This window comes from Cinclus cinclus, chromosome 4, assembly GCF_963662255.1.
Source record: "Cinclus cinclus chromosome 4, bCinCin1.1, whole genome shotgun sequence".
NCBI classification, from domain to species: domain Eukaryota; kingdom Metazoa; phylum Chordata; class Aves; order Passeriformes; family Cinclidae; genus Cinclus; species Cinclus cinclus.
In genome coordinates, this window is record NC_085049.1 from 21357930 (window position 1) to 21371957 (window position 14028).

Sequence of the window (14028 nt, forward strand, 5' to 3'; positions counted from 1 at the left end):
CGAGAGCTGGGTCACATACAATTGAGTTTGAATTTCTTCCTTATTCCTGATGGAAAGCCTGGACAAACTTAGGCCCCATCTGAGGCAGAGCAGCTGGGGGATATCTTTCTGTGGCTGCAGAGGAACAGTTTCAGTCTCTCCTGAAAAGCTCCCTGTAACTTAGCTGAAAATTTGCAACTGCATTTGACAAATGCATTTGCAGCTGTCGTTGTGCTGTTTATGCATATGGTCTTACAAATAATGGTCCCTCTCAGAAACCCTTCGTCCTTTAGGAAGTATTGGAATGTAAGGTGGAGCGTGGTATCTGTGCTTGCTTATGTCCCAAGTGCTTTCCTGATAATCAGTTGCATATAATGTTTGTATTTAGGTTTAATCAGCTTTATTATCCTTCTTTTACTGGAGATTTAAATTATATGTGGGTTTGATATAAGGTTATTGATATTGTAATGTGTTGTGGGATTTTTTTTTAATTTAATGTAATACCATTTCTTCCTGTTTTGATTTATAAAGTACAAGAATATAATTGCAAGGTATAAACTTTCACTAAATTAATTACAGAGGTGCTTAAACAAAAATGTGTAAACTATTTAATTTAAATATTTGTTACATACTTTATCTTGTGAACCCTTTGTACAGTGAGGAAGTATTTACTTTCATGGGCTGAGGATAAAGGGGCTGATGTCAAAGACAAATTGCTATTTATTCCTGTCTGGTCTTTTATTGCTGTATCATTTGTGAAGAGCTATCACAAATTTTTCTAAGTTATCAGTGTTTGGTGTTGACAATTATAACAAAACTTTAAAATATATTTTCACATAGAACATAGACTTCCTTTTATTTAATTTTAATAAAAGCAAGTCTAGTTGAGGAATAGCTGCAATCCCAAAATTGAGGTTTTAACTCAAGTTCACCAGTAGGAAAAATTGTGTGTAGAACTGAGTTCATCATTGTTTTGCAGCATGGTAGCTCATTTTCCTTTGAAAAGGGCTAAAAAGAAGCTGCATTTGGTTCGTGCACCAGTGCTGGTGTTTTCTGAGGAACTGACTTGTGGCTTACCAGGAATAACAGCATGTACTCAGGATTATTCCCTGCTACCTGCCCTGAGGGCAACCTGCTGCGTTTATAGATTTATTTCAAACGTGATTTGGCAGTGCAAAACAAGATGTTGAAATGACATTATTGGCTTCCCTACAGGAGGGTTCCTGTGGGATTTTAAATAGAATTCCGAGCTTGCTCATAGGGATTCTTTGTCTGGTGCATGCAGGTGTGACAGTCTGTGCCTACAGCATCCTGCTAAGGAAATCTGATATAGGGATGAAGGTACCTTTCAAAGGTATCTATCTTTAATTTTGCTGTAAGAGTCACCAAACACAGTAGCTATCACAAGCACAATGTATTACAAATGTTCTAGCTATCATTTGTATTTACTGCTTTTTATTTGTAACATATAACATTTTATTTCCTCAAATTGCTGCAACTTGGCATTTTCACTTCATCAGTGTCACCACACAGGTATGTTGTCTCCTAAGGTGTTTGTGTCATGTTTGCAAAAGCTCTGCTGGACTTCCCTGTGCTAACCTGCAGCCACTTCCTTTACACTGTCACTTCACATGACACAAACCAACTGTGTAACTGAGCCCACCCTAAGGAAGGCTGTTTCCTCTTTTCCTTTTTCCATTGTGCTCACAGGTTTTTAAAATCTTTTTCTGCTTCTGAAGCTGGAGTGTTTTTTTCCTTGAGCTCCTTTATTGCATCAGTCAATCTTGTCAGATTCCATTGTTGTGTATGTTTCGTAATAGAATTCCTGTTGCAAGGACCTCAATTTCAGATGAGCTGCCTCTGCCAGGGGATGGGCAGCATGCACAAGAGACTGATCTGATTACAGGCTGGACCTTAAATAAGGACTGCAAAATCAAGCATGAAGTAGTTGAAGTAGTAGTAGTATTTTGGTATGTTTTCTCAGGTTGGTTATGCAGGTAATCCCTGTTGTGGTAAAGACACCAGCCTTATTCTCAATGGCAGGAATTTATGGCATTCTTTCCACTTGAAAGAAAAAAGATTGGCAGGATGGGGAAGTCCTGAGCCACTGAAATCCTGGCAGCACACCAGTGCTCTGTTGTACTCCGGGTGTGTAGGAGGGCAGTGTCACCAGGCAGCCTGTGTGGGATGTGCTGCAGAGCTGGGAGCAGGTCATCCCGGTCCTCCTGTGGGTGGCTCACTGTCAAACAGCCACCCCTGCTCACCCCGGCCCATCCAGGGGCTCACATGGCTCATCCCCACACACACAACAGCTCTCTCCGTGGAGTCACTGTGCCTTGGCCCTTCGGCAGAGGAGGAACGTGCCCGGTTTAGTTAGCTCTTTAGTAATAATGACTCTAACCAACGTTTCAATGCTATCGATGTGCTCCAGAACCCCCTCTGAGCTGTTTGACAGTCTGGTTTAGCAACTTCTCTGGGAGCTGCCTCCTGTGCAGCTCCAGCTGTCCCACAGCTCTTACAAAGAGTTGCTCAGAATTTTCTCTAGGAATGCAGCACCACAGCTTAAGTGCCCCGGGATGCTGAAGCCCTCCCTCACATCTTAAATGGTCTGTTATCTGGTAGGACATAAAAAAAGCATAGTGTTGTTAATGTTGCCAAACCCTAATCAATAGAGGTAACAAGTGTTTCATTAAATCAAGATATCAATATTAAAGAGAAAACAAAACAGCTTATTGTTTCCAGTCATCTGTTTTTTAGGAAGTTTTGGGTACATTTTACTACAGTAAATACAGAATGTCGAACGAGCAGACATTTCTTGCAAGGAGTAGTCATACCTAATTCACATGGAATGTTTGTTTCCCAGTAAAAAGCACTAAATCAAGCCAAGTTCCCAAGTTTCTTTCTGTTAGAACAATGCAAATGACACTTCCAAGGACGAATGGATGCCCTGGTCTCTCAGGGATTTTTAGGAAAGACAGCGAATCTTGCACTTGTGAACGTTAAAGTCACATCTAGCTACATGCAATGCCGCATTCTCAAATGTTACCAGCCTACTGATCTAGGATGAAAAAACTTGAACTAAACATTTTTTTTCTTTTTTACATTCTGATTTTTTTCACTTTCTTTAAAAATAAGAGGTTGAATTCACAGTGTTTGTATAGAGACTGGTAGGAACCTATGTGCTTTAATCCTTTCAGACTGAATGTAAATCGACATAATTTGAAACACAGTTTTGCCTTAATGGTTTTAAAAAAATAAAATATTTTTAAAGGTGAATTTAATGACTTGTGCTGATCTTTTATCTCCAGGAAAGGAGCTCACTGCAATGTGACATTCAAAAGGCAGCATATTTGAAGCATCTTAAAGTACTGATGCTTCCCTGTGTACTGTCAGACACCTTTTGAAGCAGGAGTGGGTGTGTAACATACTCAGAGACATTGCATATACATTTATCTCTCTACATTACCAAAGTTTGGTGCTGACCCACCATCCAGCTGTGATCTTTCATATTCTCATGGGTTGTATGGCTGGTTTGAGACATCCATGGAATTCAACAAGTAACAAGTGCACTTCTGCATGAAGGGTAGCACTGACTAATTCAATGAGCACATCTTCAATTAAATCAGTCAGGGAAATATGTCACAGATAGCTGTTTTCCTTCCAGAATCTGGGGCTATTTTAAGCTGGTAAGAGAGTGCTGAAATGAAAGTACAGCAGAGTAAAAAGACTCAGGTTTCTTCATCAGCTGTGCTCAGGAGCATGGAAGACCTGATGTTGAGCAGCAGAAAGTACTTGGAGACTCTAGTGAAAATAATCTGTAAAGGCTGTGCATCCATGAAGAGCAGGAAAGATTGGGCATGCTATCATTCAGGCTGTGAAATCACCTATATACCAAAATATGATACTGAGACCATAATGCTCATGTTCAGTGGGAATACAAGAATGTGGAATACCTAAGTTCTAACAGCTGGGCACAGATAATAATCCACTGTCATTCCAGGAAATGCCAAGTGGCACATAGGGCAGTCTCCTTTCCCTCAAGCATAGACCAGAGATGCCAGAACAGTTCTGCTTTCCTTCTGTGGTACCTGCTGGTTTTCCTGCACCTGCCAGGTCTTCACAACCAGGTAACTTGAAGAAGAGGCATCCCTGACTTGGTTTTTCCTACTGTACAATAAATAATTGAGCTGTACTGAGCCATATTAAATATTCTGTAGTTCTACTCTGAGGTTCTGCTCCCTTTTAATACCGAGTCTTTTCCCCCTGCAGTTCAACGTAACAAGTACTTAAAGGCATGGCAGTTTCTGAGGGCTTTAAATGACTCCTCAGTCATATTGTAAAGTCAAAGATAGTGGTTATGAATAAATGAGATAACTGCATTTGTCTTAAAAGGGCACAGAGGAAGATGAACAGGAAGGAAAACACGTCAGAGAGATCAGATCCCATTCTCACTGACATGGGAACTGCACTAGGCAAGCTTTTAAGATCTGCTTTTAGGAGTAAAATCTGTCATGAACAATGGGAAATCCAGAAAACAAAATATTTCAAGGTATGTTTGCTGGTATAAACACATCCTGTGATCTCACATAACCATGTTGCTTTGGCAGCTTGCTTATAAGACTACAATTCCGAGGTGGGAAAGTTCTCTCTTCAGTTGTGGGACATGCCTTTGGTGTTTATACAGAACAGATACAGACACTCCACAGCTTTTAAACAGCATTCCTAACATGAAATTGAAATATAATACTAACCATCTTATATAAGTTTAGTATCACTTTCCCTGAAAGTGTAGTCTTTTGTAACTGCAAAAAAGTATCTGAAATGTTGCCTCCTAACATGGATTTGTTTTTCACAATTAGAGACATGCATTTTATTTATGAAAGTATTTAGGACTTGAAAAAGCTACTAATAGGACTATTATTTCTTCTCCAGTCACTGCAAGAAATTTCAGTCCTGAACAGAGAGCACCAATATACTAAGTTCAGAAAAAACCAAAGATTTAGGGTACTTAAATGCCCTAAACGATTCATTGAAATAATGTTGATTCCTTTTAACAGACACATGTTCATTCTACCAAAATTATCGATTTTTGATGTTGATTGATTATATGGATGTTTGATTATATGGATGAAAGACTTGGAAAAAAGAGATGTTAACCAAGGCACTAACAGGTTCTGAAGCAATGACCAACAATAACTTGAGTAATAAAAGGTGATTTTGTGATTAGGGAGCATTCTAGACATATCCTTAAGCTGTGTGACTCTGGTTTACATAAAAGACACCTAAATCTTAAGGCAGTCAAAACAGATAACTGAAGAAGCTAATTTTTGAGCTAAACAAATTGCTTCTTTCCATAAGAACCTTTTACCTTTTTGCCTGAAACTGTGTTTCTGACACCCCTATTAGAGCTTCAGTTTATTTTTCCGGTTCAGGAAAGAATTGAGTGTACTAATGTAACTTTTCTGTCTCCAGATTAACTGCTTTGAAAGTGAAAAGGAAGTCATCTTTATTGTAAAACATAAGCCAAATGTATTCATGCTCCTCTCCAGTTGCTGTGCTGTCATGGATTGGAAGGTTAAGTAAAAAGTGACTGCAAATGCAAGGGACTTGTAAATAGTTTTATTGATTGCAGAAGCACTAACCTTCAGAATCTCAAGTCTCAATGCTATAGTAACATTAAGATTACCATATTGAAAAATTTATGTATTATATGTATGACATTTTCCACAGCACTTTTATTTTAGACTTAAAAATAGAGCTTTAAATTCCCTGCCTAATGTAATCTTATCAGGACGGCACTGCCAGATTAGCAATTGGTGTACACTGACTTTCTTGGGTATATACCGAATTAAGCCAGATCAATCTGTTTCATGATTTCATTACACTGCAGGAGTGTCAAGAACACTCAAAGCACTAAAATAGCAAATGTGAAAATCTGGACGTGGTTCCTATGCTCTTTGGTTTCTTACTGCAAGCATTTCACATGGTGACAGCAGGCTCATCTGCCTTCCTTTCTGGCTCCTCAGCACCTCGGAGCTGCTCCCTGGCGTGGCCGGCGCTGCACGGGGATGTCTGAACCCCAGCCAAGGGCAAGGCAATGTGCTGCTCTCTCCAGTAGTAGTGAGCTGATGAAGGTCACTTCTTTAAAAGGAGCAACATGATAGTCTCTAAGCAGAGAGAGGAGAAACTCCAGCCAAAGAACTGTCGCTCTTGGGCCTTCAAGATTTATGCTTTGTATCCGTTTTCTTTGCAGGATTTCTGCTGGGGCTTCCTTTTATCCATGTCTTCTTTTATTTCCAAAGGAAAGGTGTTTAAGTTTTCCTTCACACAGGGGAGGCAGAAACTTTTGGAGTAGAACAGACTACAGTCCTGTAAAGAAATAACATTACTAGCAGGATACACAATGGAAATATTTACGTTCCAGTCTCATTAAACTACATTTATATTTAGAATTCTTCTAAAATAAATTATTCTTCTAGGCTGAAATATTCCATCAATTTAACTTTTTCTTACTTAATAATTCTAATATCTGGTTAGAGCCAACTGGGTGAAAAATAAAACCTCCCAAATCAACTGTCCCACTGCTTCTATTAAACTGACCTTCACCAATGGCATGTGAGACTTGGAGCCTCAGCACACTCTTCCTTACCGGTCTCCATAAAAATGGCCTAAAGGCCAATGTAAGTGCCAAGTACTGGGGGCTCTCCCAACAGACCATCTTTTCCATAAATCTCAAAAACCTATTCTTACTTCCATTAATCCACACACTTGTACTGTCCTAGGACACCACTAAAAAGTATCACTATTATATCACTATCACACAGGTGTCCAATAAGTGGAATAATTAAATGAACTCCATTCATCTGAGACAATTCAAATGATATTTCATCCCTTATCCTCAGTTAATACATTCACTGGTTAAAACCTAAAACCACACCTGGTACTAAAGTTTGAGCTAGTGTCTCTCCTCTGAACTCTTGACAGCAAAGAAAAAGCTGTTGTGCACAAAGAAGTTATTTCTGTTCTGTTCATAGCTTGTACAGGCCCAATATTTATTTTTTCCTCAGGAGCTGTAACCAGATGTCAGTAATTGAATAGAAAGAAGCAAAACTGATGGAACATTTTAATGCATTTGCAATGTAGAGTTTGAACAATTGGAAGAGAAACTAATTAATGCATTATTCCTTTGCTCTGCAATGAGACTTGACATCCCTGGTTCTCTTGACGTGCTGATCAAATTCCAAATAGGATTTCATGGGTAAGCTGGAATTGGTATTGCTGATGCATTATTCTTGGGGATTTAAGAATAAATAAAGACATCAGTTTAGATAGAACTGGACATCTTTTGGGGAGAAATGGATTCCCTGGGTCTTATCTAAATAGCAAAGTTTTCCCCTTGCCATGGTCATTTGCAGCTGGGAGCTAGGCTTGGCTATTCCTGTGTTCCTCTCCTTGCTTTTGTTTCTTATGTCACTATCTGGGCTTTAGCAGCAGATTCATCTGATAATTATATCAAAATCAAAATCAGCCTGCTTCCATGTGACTTGGAAGCTTGAGGAACAACTTCTCTTCATCTATTGTCCTTTTCTTCGTTGACTGCCAGGCCCCTTCATATTCAGGAATGAGTGTGGGGCTTTAGCCTCTGAAAAGCCCTGAAAGTGGATTTCAGTTGCACAACCTCCAGAGCCTATTGTTTTTTGTTTCATGGTATCCTTAATACATTAAGCTTCCAGTTTAAAAGGGAAGATTAGAGTTTAAGTTGGCCTGGCTATTGTTGCTTGCATTGCCAAATGGCACACAGCCCCCCAGCTCCAAGGCTCAGGGCTCTCAGTGGCAGCCACCGGGTCATGGCCCCTCCCTGTTCCTGTAGGTGGGATCCCCAATGTCAAGACACAACTTCTCACAGGTAACAAAGGTCCTCAACTTGCATTCTTCTAGCTGAAATGAGTTGGCAGCTAGTGCAGATTTTGGCCAACAGGGGCTGGAGAAATCACGACTATGAACCACTGCACCCCTGAGCATTTACTTGTAGTCCTGCTCTCTCGGTCCTGGGATTTTCAGCCTCTTTCAATGTCCTATGAATTAAACTTACTATGTATAGTCAAGTCCTTCTTTTAAACTCTCATCCTGGTACAGTTCTGTGTTTAATCAGATGATTCTTTTATGTGTTTACTCCCTTCCATGGCCGGGGATGGGGGGCATTTCAATTTCAAACTGAGTAATCCAATTCAGGCAAAACTGAGCTGTCCAAGCATGCTGCCATAGTTTATTTCTGTTTTGACATGAATCACATCTGAAAGTAATATAAATAAATAAATATATATATATATATAGAGAGAGAGAGAGATAAATACAGGGATGGTATCTTTACCACAATATGTAAAGGAAAGGCTTTGTCCATCCATACCCAGGACTGACCCCATATGACTGGAAGTTGAGTGGGAAGCAGCTGTGGTATTACATTTATCACTTAATACCTACAATCATGTCCAAGGTCAGTGTGCAGTCACCTTCTGCTGAGGTGAGCAATAAGGATTGAAACTTCCTCCCTTTCCTCCTTTCTTCTCCAAAAGCCACTTTTCCATGTCTTTAGAAAGTATTGCAATAAAACAGAAGTAACTATTTTAAATTACTAATATGCTCACGTTATATAATTTCCACTCTCCTTTTCTGAAAGGGTAATAGGAAGAAGGGCACTCAACCTGCCCAAGAACTTTTAAAAGCATTTCTATTATCTTCCTTTTTGTGTGGTTTTGACATGCTTTAAGACATTACAGATAATCACTGGAATTATTCCCAGTTGGATTGGAACTAATGGCACTTACCAAGGCACTCTGATAAAACGACTTGAGCAGGGTGATACAGGCTACAAAATGATTGAAGTAAATTAACTGAGTGAAATTTTAGAGGATATTTGGAGATATTTAAGTTTATGAGCACTATACAGAACAGCTGCTAAGTTATGACTTTTATTGGTATAGCCACTGTAAGGAAATACACTTCAGCTAGCATGGGCTGTCTCATGAAAAGCCTAAAGTCTGATCTGTCTTTCAAATCTCCTTAGGTACAAAAGCTAGCTAAAATCCCTTTGCCAAACCCAGGGTCAGAAAAGTCTTAATTTTGCCACACGTTAGCCTAATACTATTCTGAATTACCATAATATTAAAAGCAAACTGTCACTAAAACCTTTCCAATTGGTCCAGCTTCTTTGCCAAAGAGGCGCAAGAAAGTATGATTTTCTTCAGCTTAAATTCCTATGTTTTAACACTTAGCTCAGGAGTGAACTGATATACTTGGGTCAAGCACAAGAAGGAACCACAACCAATACAGAGATATTATCCTGACTTTCTCTATTGTCTTGGATAAGTTTTTACTTCTCTGGACTTTTAATTTTCACTACATAAAGAGGAATAGTATGTGTTTACTTACTTTGTGGTGTGGGTGTTTAAAGCACTAATTATCATTTCTGCAGATCTCTTTCAATGTTACCTAAGAAGTATTGCTAAATTCATTTTGAAACCATAGTCATATGTGTGATTCACTATCTGGCCTGGCCAGTTTGGCAAGAAGTTTATTCTCAATTATTTACAATCAATGTTTTACTTTGAGTGATACCATCAGGGGAATCTTGAAAACTCAGATAACAAGCAGTAAATGACTGACAAATTTCCACAATAGGCAAAATAAGCAGGACTTTCAAAAAAATTAGAGGCTTCCATTAGCTCACTTCGAGTATCTTCTATTCATTGCCAAGGTCTAGGTTAACTGAAACAAACACATCTTTTTAAAGAAAAAGCCCCACTTTCATTCAAAAAAGCACAGTGTGTGCGAAGACCCTACAAGACTGAAATGCTCTGACTGCTCAAACTGCCTCATTTGGAAATACCTGCTGAATCCTTCCTAAATTCAAGACACTTTGTTTGGGAATGAAAATAGTTAAATGCATTCAAGTTTGTCCCAAATGGGTCTGTGTTGCTAATCCTCTGCTGTTAAAAAGGAAGGATAAACCTGGCATGTCAGGGCAGGAATCAAGCCCCTAAGCCCAAACTCTCTGTGTAGCTGCACTTGGCTCCTCGTTGGGCTCTGTGTGGGAGGGAGTCAGCTCCTGCCACTGCAGGGACAGCAGGGAAGATCCTGCTCATGTGAGCCTCTACACAACTGCCCAGAAGTTTCCTGGCTCTGGAAACTTGAGCCCAGCCACCACAGCCACAACCAGAGAGTGCTGGCACTTCACCTAGCCAGAGCCTACAACTCCCTCTTGTAGCTTCAGAACAGAAAGAAAACAAAAAAACAAAAAACAAAACAAAACAAAACAAAAAACTAACCCTCCGAGCTGCAATCACTTTTGCTGATTTTCAGACATTTAAATGTCAGAAGATACTTCAGATAGTATGTTGAGAAATACTCCCAGTGCAGGTATCTGAATGTGCAAGGTCCCATGCCAGCTGCACATTGTGCCATGGAGGGTAGGAAACAACTGAAGCCCCCAGCAACAAGCTGGGAAGAGGCATGGATCCTTTTCCTAAAAAAGGACTCACGGCCCTGCATCACAGTTTGAGAGAGAACTGGTCGCCCTGAGACTCTGCAGGAGCCAGTGAACAGCAGGAAGACCCCAGACCCAAAATTCCCCATGGGAATGGGATCACAGACTGTAGGGGTATAAAAGCCATGGGGTGCCATCATTCAGGACCCCTCCTGGAGGAAACAGCCTGAGCTGTTCCTGCTGCTGCACCATTCAGTTATTAAACCTTTTTTTCCTGAAATTGGATGCCTGACAAAACTGGGTAAGAAATTTCTTGAACAAGGAAACAAACCAAATCAGAAGAAAGGTGCTATTGCATGCTCCTCTTAGCCCATCCTTGGTGCTGACCACCCACAAGTCAGAATAGCAACTACACTGAGCCAAGTGTGCCACAATCCTTCTGGCTGTGTCTGCCCAACTCCCAAAATTTGAGGCTCACAGCGGACAAAGGGGCCAGTTCTGCCCTGAGAAGAAGGAATTAAGACAAGTAATTTTACACCACCTTTCTGGACTGCACTCAGATTTCACAGTTTAAGGTTGCCTTCTAGCTGCTACCTAAATTCATTCTTCTTCAGAAAGCAAGCATGGCATGGTACAACTCTCTTCGCTGCTCACTTTAAACATTAACTTTTGCAAATAGGATGACAGCCCTGTGCTGTGAGTGCAAGCCTAACAATCTGTGTCTTATATTCTCTCTACAGAACAAAAAAGCTACTCTGTGTGATCTCTACTGCCCTTATACTGTGATCTATATTGCCCTTGAATTTCCTGGTGCTAAGGAAGTAGAAAAGAGCACTCCTTGTGCTTGAGAGGCTGGACTGTGCTCATCTGTATATAGAACACTCAGAGTTGCTGATCATTTTGATTTTTATACTGAGAGCTTCATGTGGCAGAATCCACAAGAACGTACAATTATGTACAATTAACATACATGTTGTGGTAGGACAAGGGGGAATGGTTTGCCTTGAAAATGGATTGTTTGGGATTTTGCTGCTTGATCTTTCTCTAACAGGTCACCAGGATTGGAACAAAGATAAATGATTGAAGCAGCTTGATTTTCTTGTACTGTACCAACACACACTGCTCTGCTACACAAACTGCAGTGAGACCCAGTGATGAGGAACTTGTCTTTGTCAGGGGTGACAGGAACCTTCATGACATAAGCTTTTTCCAAAAGCTTGCAAAAGAATAATTTCAGGCTTTTAAGTGTGTACTTCATGGTAGGGGACGGTTGAGAGGGAGAAATTGTGGAGGCTGTAAAGTTATCAGCCTTTTGTAGTTGATTTGCTCATATGGCTGTTGTGCATGAGGCAATGCAGCAGCTCTACAGCTCCTTTTTTCTTCAAAACCCTCAACTCTGCAGCTGCCTTCAGTCCTATACTACACTTTCTATCTCTCTTCCAAAAGTAGAGCAACTGTTGACCCTCTCAATGTCATCTTATTAAGTTTTTCTCAATCCTCTACCTTAAAGTAATTATCTTCTATTTTTTATGACAGGCACTCCTTAGCATGGCCAACTTCAGTACCTTGTCAAGTCACCATTACAGTTGCACAGCTTTTAATCAGAAATTCTCTTCCAAAGCTGCATGCATATGAATATAAAATACAAAGGTTTTACTGTCTTCATTATGTCACTGCTGTAAAGCTGAGGTCCTCAACTCCTGAAAGCAGGAGCTACTAGTAGAGAGCCTTGCAGTTACCTCCAGTGTGCTTACTTTATGTCGCAGATTGTACTGCTTGCTTCAGGGTATTGAGGGAGTGCAATTATTAATAATTTGGCAACCTGTTGGGAAAATCTAAAGCTATATTTTTTATGGGAGCTCCAGGCAAAATAATACAGAAGCCAGTTGAGTGTCTGTCTGCACAGGGCATCCAGCAAGGGCACCTGACTTACTCCTGGTCTTAAGTCAAACTTGGATTATGATAGTAATATGGATAAAAGGTATTCTGTCAACTCGTACTGCCTTCTCCTCACCTCTGTACACACATAAGTGTACAGCACACAGCACTGTGTTCCTCTCTCCTTTTTCTGTCCATTCAAACAGCAAATGAAGGCCAGAACCTTCCACTATTAGGAAAGATAAGGCACCTTACCATGGCAGATCACCCTGTCAGCGAGTTCCTGGGGTACAAAGACAGGATTGCATTTGCGAAGCTCCCCTTGCAGGATTCCCATCTCTCATCTGTGCAGAGCCATTGGACAAGGCCCCCTGTCCAGCACATTTCCTGCAGCACTGCATTCTGGAAGTGTGAGCAAGCCAAGAAAGATGGGGTGTGAAGATGTTTCTTAAAAGCATCTATAGAAGTGTGATACTTCAGCATTATTCTTTTGCTTTTGGCACCTGATCAATCCAAATAAAGCTGGGATGTTAACACTGAGCTTGGATAACCTGAATTAAGATTCACATTCAGACTCTTCAGGAATGGACCTGATCAAAGGTAGGCCATTGCTCTGCTGAGTGGAAGGGGGAAAACCAGTAGCACTGTGGGGTTTGAAATGATAAAAAGACAGCTGTCCACAGACAACAACCCCAGCAGGTGGTGATCGACAGCTGTTTCCATTCTTTAGGAAGCAGAGCAGTCTTATTGGGGTGACATGCTGAGTACATGCCTGACTTCCAGCTCCAGAGAGTTCTTGACCATGTCTGCCTGATGGATTTGTTGACTATGATGGCCTCCACCAAGCACCTCATGCGTTTAAAGCAAAGTGTATTATTTTATGGGAAGTTTAATGTCTGCAGACATAGCTGAAACAGAATAATTTCTGGTCAAGCTATCCCTATTTATCAGAGGAAGAAAAGGCTTTGGTCCCTGAAAATACAAATACACAGTGAACATCCACACACCCTGATATCACACGGTCTGACAAGGGATTGTCCACACAAAAAAGCACTGCTATTCAAAACTCCACATCATGCCAAAGAGCTCTTAAGAAGTGTTTTTGCCATATATATTTCATCCATGTTGTGTGTATGTATTGCTTAGCCGAGGGAGGCTACAGTGGGGGAAGGGCTATTCCCAGAAATACCAGGCTGGCAGTCAGCAGTATTCTAGCAAGACAATATTGGTATACTAGAGTTGTCAGTGGGGCTAGGAAATAGGTTAAATGCAAATTTTTGCATGGTATTGAAGCAGGGCACAAAAATTGATTATTGTCTTTCCTACCAACACTGAAAATTTTTAACCCTCCTTCTGCTTGGAAAAAATGAGATCACTTTAAGTACCAAGTGTCATGTACAGGGTGAGTAGAGCACATTATTGGGCTCATGCAGTGCACACTACCAGGGTTCTAATGCTCATAGTGGAAATGAAGTCTGATCTCAGAGGGCACTTACACAACTTGAGCATTGAGTTTGGTGGCATCCACCCATAGGATGTGTATGGGGCTGAAAACTCACAGAGCTCACATTTGAACTCTCCTGGTGTCTCAACTTCTTTGGGAGCACCCATTTTTAAGCTACCTGCAAGAAACACACACGCAAAAAAATCTTGTAGCTTCAAAACGCAATTCTGGGAACATACCTGCA

At 40.5% G+C, this 14028-nt stretch overlaps 1 protein-coding gene across 1 annotated transcript; it reads right to left on the bottom strand.

Annotated features, from left to right (window-relative positions):
- Nucleotides 1–6204: 6204 nt before the first annotated feature.
- Nucleotides 6205–13951, bottom strand: CDPF1 (cysteine rich DPF motif domain containing 1). Its single transcript, XM_062491573.1, has 4 exons — nt 13848–13951; nt 13781–13790; nt 11568–11678; nt 6205–6348 (listed from the first exon to the last, which is right to left on the bottom strand). Exons 1-4 carry the CDS (start codon nt 13949–13951, stop codon nt 6205–6207), a joined length of 369 nt encoding a protein of 122 aa, XP_062347557.1.
- Between the last annotated feature and the right edge of the window lie 77 nt (nt 13952–14028).

Excerpts from the sequence above, each read along its gene's own strand:
- CDPF1 (XM_062491573.1), bottom strand. The coding sequence starts at position 13,951 with ATGGGTGCTCCCAAAGAAGTTGAGACACCAGGAGAGTTCAAATGTGAG. Across the intron at positions 6,349-11,567 it reads GAGCAGTGTGTGTTGGTACA|GACTGTAGTCTGTTCTACTC; the intron begins GTACAAGAAAAT and ends ATTTCTTTACAG.